At 48.7% G+C, this 6,000-nt stretch overlaps 1 protein-coding gene across 1 annotated transcript; it reads right to left on the reverse strand.

Moving 5' to 3' along the window:
- Positions 1-2,035: 2,035 nt before the first annotated feature.
- LOC102456933 (olfactory receptor 52E4-like) lies at positions 2,036-3,010 on the reverse strand. The gene has a single exon (XM_006116198.4). The coding sequence runs from the start codon at positions 3,008-3,010 to the stop codon at positions 2,036-2,038; it is 975 nt and encodes a 324-aa protein (XP_006116260.3).
- Between the last annotated feature and the right edge of the window lie 2,990 nt (positions 3,011-6,000).

The raw sequence follows: 6,000 nt of genomic DNA on the forward strand, positions 1-6,000 counted from the left end.
CTGGATGCTCTCTTTCTAAAAAGCCCTGTTGGCATTCAAGAACGCCTTTTTTCGAAAGGGCACTTTCGAAAAAAGGCGTTCTTCCTCGTGCAATGAGGTTTACCGCCGTCGAAAGAAAAGCCGCGTTCTTTCGATTTAATTTCGAAAGAACGCGGCTGCAGTCCAGACGCAGGTGAAGTTTTTTCGAAAAAAACCCCGAGTCTGGACACAGACACAGTAAGTAGCATCCCAGTCCCTGGTTCAGGTTGGGGCAGGCAAACTATCAGCACAAGTGGGGTTAGGAGGCAGGGGTGGAGGGCATGGGCCCTCCTTTCTCCATGGCATCCCAGCCCAGGGCCCAAGCAGTGGCCGCCTTGGTGGCCGCTGAGGTCAGCAGGGAATCCGAAACATACTGAGACACATCATAGGGCTATCAGGTCCACCTGACCATCCTCTGCTTCCCCTGGGCCACTTCTGGACTCCCCCTCAGTCTGTACCTGGCTCCCAGGCTGCGGCAGGTTCACAGGGTCTCCGTAGCCCACATTTGGGGGTAGGGCAAAAAGGGTTTCTTCCTGAATGCCTGGGTCCGGTGGCCCCGGGCCAGTCATCGGCCTCGGCTGGACCCTCCGGTTCCCCCCGGTGTGAGAGTTCACGGTAGGTCTCTGCTCCCTCCAGCAGCTGGGCCCCTGCTGAGCTTCTGGGCTCAGCTTTTATATTTCCTGCCCTTCCCCCATGCCTCTGTGGATTTAAAGAGGCAGGCTCCATCTCAGCCCAACCGGGCTCAGAGGAAGGTTCCTCCTCCTCCAGGTCAGTGAGCAGTCAACACTGCTCCCTACAGAACCATCATGACAGAGGTCTATCAAATCATGACTGGTGTGGAGAAAGTGACTAAGGAAAAGTTATTTACTTGTTCCCATTACATTACGAGGGATCACCATATTAAAATAATGGGTGGCAGGTTTAAAACAAAAACCAGGACATTTTTCTTTATGCCACGCACAGTCAATCTGTGGAACTTGCCAGAGGACGTCATGAAGACTAGAACTATAACATGGTTGAAAAACCCTCAATAACTTCATTGAGGTTAGATCCATCGATATTTCTTAGCCAGGATGGGTAGGAATGGTGTCCTGAACCTCTGTTTATGGGAGGTTGGGAATGGATGACAGGGGAGTGATCATGTGATGATTCTCTGTTCTATTCACTCCCTCTGGGGCATCTGGCATTGGCCACTGTGGGCAGACAAGATGTTGGGCTAGATGGACTTCTGCTCTGATCCAGTCTGGCCATTCTTATGTTCTTACAGACGTGTGTGAGGGTTTGAGCCTGAGTACGCCCTCGCTGGACGTGAGCACACTCTTGTATTGTCCCATTTGTGTAAATCATGGTCAGATGGCCGTGTATCCATGGATTTCTTCCCAGGCACTGCCTCACACAGTTATCCAGTGCCTCAATGAGATTCACAAATAATCTAGTTAATCTAGCCCAAGACCTGTCCCTGACTTGTACCACACACAGCTGTGATTAGTACTTGTGGGGCGAGGTAGCTATAGGAAGGTCCACCTCAAGGCGGGGGAGGCACGTAGGAGTGGCACTAGCTGGCCAAGACTAGGGACTGGATTTGACATGGCCACCTGGCTGGGGACCCCTGTGTGGGTTGCAGTCTGCAGCTGTTGTGGCTGGTTGAGGGCCGATGCTGGGGGTGGGGCAGAGAACCTGGCTGTATGACCAATGGGGCCTGTTTTGTGGGGGCTACCCAGTGCAGTGACCTGGCCAGCTGGCAGGGGACTGCTGCCGGGGGCCAGGGGCCGTGGCTGCTCTGGCAGCAGCCAGTGCTACTGTCTCCTGGACCACCTGGCCTGGAATCGTCTCCCAGGGTGGCCCTGAGGTCAGCAACACTGGACACAGCAGAATCCCGGAGGTCAGGGAACGTCCAACAAGCCATGACCCATGTGACCTAAGTGATAGGCACTGGGCCTTAACAATGACAATTGACTGTGAACAATCACGTGAATATTTCTGATCCATGACCCATCGATAACGCCTCCTTGTTTATTTATTTTTCTGACACGGGGAAAATGTTGGCTCCTGTCTCAGTAAAGAACCGGAGCAGCCGGTCCCGTATATGTTTGGTCCTCACCCCATAGATGATGGGGTTTAGCATTGGGGGCACTAACACATTTACATTAGCCATAAGAATGTGGAAATGCAGGCCTATGTTGCGGCCAAACCGGTGCATGAGGGCAGAAAAAATCATGGGGATGTAAAAGGTCATGATGGCACAGAGGTGGGAGCCACAGGTCCCAAAAGTCTTGAGCCGGGCATCTTTTGTGGGGAGTCTGAAGACGGCCCTGAGGATCTGGACGTAGGATATGGAAATGAAAAATATATCCCCACCAAGCAGAGAGAAGACCACAAAGAGGCCGTAGTAACTACTGATGTGCATGTTGGCACAGGCCAGGTTCACCACGGCCATGTGCTCGCAATAAGTGTGGGGAATGAGGTCAGTTCTGCAATATGGCCAGTGACTAGCGAGGAATGGATGCGGTAGTACAAGCATGCAACTGCGCAGCACCACGGCCAGGGCAATCCTGATGACCATGGAGTTTGTCAGGATGGAGGAATGTCGCAGGGGATGGCAGATGGCCACGTAGCGATCCAACGCCATGGCCACAAAGATCCCAGATTCCATTGATTGGACGCAGTGAATGAAGTACATCTGGGTGAGGCAGGCACTGAAACTGATCTCCCTGGAGTTGAACCAGAAGATCGACAACATTTTGGGCACGATGGAGGTGGACAGGACCAGGTCGGCAACGGCCAGCATGCAGAGGAAATAGTACATGGGCTCATGAAGGCTTGGCTCCCTCTTCACAATGAGCAGGATGATGACGTTCCCAAAGAGGGCTATAAGATACATGCTGCAGAAGGGGATGGAGATCCAGACGTGCACGACCTCGAGGCCAGGAATGCCGAGCAGGACGAAAGTGGAGGGATTGCTCATGAAGTGGCTTGTGTTGGAATCCGACATGGAGTAGAGTAGGCGTCCAACTTAGACAGAACGGTGCCTCCTACGTGTAGTGTATACTCTTCTGACTTCCTGTACGCCTCCAGGGTCTATGGTGATGGTTGTAGGACAAAAGCCTGGATGGAGAGACAATGTTAATTTGTGTCATCATGTGCACTGCTGGAGGTTATTCTCAGAGGTGAAGTAGATTGGTTGCTCTTCACCCACTAAAACATGACATTCTCATTATTCGGAGAAAAGAATTATGAACAAGGAACCGTATTAATGCCAGTGCCATGTTCAATAGTGTTTCATTCATGAATGATTCCTACATGTCCTGAAGTGGTAAATGTTACTAGGCACCAGCAGGAAGCATGAGATGGTTATTCCTTCATGTAACTGTGTACCAGGCGATAGAACAATTAGTAGTTCTGTGGCATTTTAGAGACAAATATATGCAGTCATGAGGTTTTGTGGGCAAAACCTACTTCAAATGACAGACTCCAATGTATATATAACAGCAAAAGCAGTTATCTGTCGTTTGTAGGACCCATGCTAATGAAGCTACTTACGTAAGTTGGATACTTCCCATTCATAGACTTTGATGTGAAAATGTGAATATTCAAGGCAGGGGAAATTACGACGACAATTTTCCCTGTCTTTGACATTCACATTTTCACATCCAAAGCTATGAATGGGATGCATTTCGCCTGACTCGGTGTCATTAACACGGGTCCTACAATTGGCCGATAATGGCTTTTTGTGTTATAGATACCTTGGATTCCATTATTTCCACTCCAACTCATTTGATAAAGTGGGGTTTGGCCGTACAAGCTCGTGGTCGTGTGTTTGCTGGTCTCTAAGGTGGCACAGGACTACTCATTTTCAGTTACAGATTAACACGGCAACCCCTTGGAGCTGTTTTACCTGCCTAGAGAGACCTTCTTGTAGGGAACTCCCCTTTCACTCAGTCGCTCAAAATCTGTTTGGGGATGAGGAGTAGGGAAGCCAATGGGGGGGAGACAGTCCACAAGTAGAAGTCACCTCAGGGAAAAGATCCAGGCAGCATTAATAACACCTTTATGGAAACTCCTACTCGTTTGCATTAGTGGCTCAAAGGCAGAATGTGGATGCCTAAGCTATGGGGCAGGGAATAACATGCTCTGGACACGCATTCCCTTTTGGTTATGCGGTCTCCCTAAAGGGTAGAGGAGATAGAAAGGGAGTTTCTGGGACAGGGTATGAGGATGGGGGAGGCTGCCATGGGTGGACAGTGTGGGTATGTCTACACTAGCCTCCTAGTTCGAACTAGGGTGGCTAATGTCGGCATTTGAAGTTGCAAATGAAGCCTGGGATTTAAATATCCCGGGCTTCATTTGCATCTTCCCGGGCGCCACCATTTTTAAATGTCCCTTAGTCCGAACTCCGTGCCCATGGCTACATGCGGCATGGAGTAGGTAGTTCGAATTAGGATCTCTAATTGAAACTATCGGTACACCTCGTTCATAATTCGAACTACCTACTCCATGCCACGTATAGCCGTGGGCATGGAGTTCGGACTAAGGGACATTTAGAAATGGCGGTGCCCGGGAAGATGCAAATGAAGCCCGGGTTATGGAGTAGGTAGTTCGAACTAGGAGGCTAGTGTAGACATACCCTCTGAGAGCTCTGGAACTGTTTGGTTTTAAGACGAGACAATGGAGGCCACAGATACGAGAGGAGACACAAAGAATGAAACTGCTTCCACTCCAGTGGACAATGTGAGAACAGGTCCCGACTAGTGGTCACTATTTGACACTCAGGGCATGTCCATGGTAACGAGAAGATCGACCCTCCATAGGTCAACCTTCTGTCATTCAATTTACTGGGTCCTTGTGTGCACCCATCAATTGAATTCTGAGGGCAGCCCCTACCGGTGTCTATGATGCCTCATTCGGTGTTGTGTTGAGTTGCGTTGAGTTGCGTCCCTTAAGCCAACCTTCCTGGTTTAGTGTAGACCAGGCCCTAGTGCTTCAAAAGGCTAATTCTCCAAAAGTGAGGCAAATCATCTTTAAGAGGAGTTCATGAGCTAGCTTAAATCCCCAGTGAAAACACCGGAGACCATAGCGCAGAAACCTGGTTCAGTGGCACAGTGAAGGCAGCAGTTGGGCAGGGGAACCAATATGGAAATGTGGGAAAGGGAGATACAATGCAAATGGAAGTTATGAAAATTGAAGAGACATTAAATATACCAAAGAAAAAAATCCATGTTTGGCTGGGCCAAGGAACACACAAAAGTGGCTCTTGAGCATAGAAAAACAGAAATACTAGAAAATCCTTTTTTGCTGAGAGGGCAAAAAAGAAAACATATATTTGCTTTGTCTTTGGAAAGAAGCATACAACTGAGCATTGTCTTGTGTGCTAGATGCCATCATAGACCAGCCATGCCCCTCCGCCAGGTATATTGGAAAAACTGGACATTGTCTTTGACAAAGGATTAATGGACACAAACCAGACATCACAGAAATACACAGAAATCTGGAGGGGAACATTTTAACCTGCCCGATCGCTCTGTCATTTCTTTAAAAGTAGCCATTTTTCAATAGTATCAAGGATCAGAGGGGTAGCCGTGTTAGTCTGCATCTGCAAAAGCGATGAGGATTCCTGTGGCACCTTATAGACTAACTAAGTGTTGGAGCATAAGCTTTCGTGGGCAAAGACCCACTTCCTCAGATGCATTTTTCAATAGGAATTTCAGGAACCAATTACAAGGAGGGGGGCAGGACAGGAATTCACCAACGGTCCTTCTGCACAGCACCATAAAATAAGAATAACATATCTCCAGTCTATTTTAAAATAGTGATAGAAATGTAGCCGTGTTAGTCTTGTGTAGCTGAAGCAAAATGCAGGACAACGTAGCACTTTAAAGACTAACAAGATGGTTTATTAGATGATGAGCTTTCGTGGGCCAGACCCACTTCCTCAGATCAAATAGTGGAAGAAAATAGTCACAACCAGTGGAAGAAAATAGCTTA

Source organism: Pelodiscus sinensis, chromosome 1 (assembly GCF_052426305.1).
Source record: "Pelodiscus sinensis isolate ZL-2025 chromosome 1, ASM5242630v1, whole genome shotgun sequence".
NCBI classification, from domain to species: Eukaryota; Metazoa; Chordata; order Testudines; family Trionychidae; genus Pelodiscus; species Pelodiscus sinensis.

Bases quoted from the DNA above. Each gene is read 5' to 3' on its own strand.
- LOC102456933 (XM_006116198.4), bottom strand. From the start codon at position 3,010: ATGTCGGATTCCAACACAAGCCACTTCATGAGCAATCCCTCCACTTTC.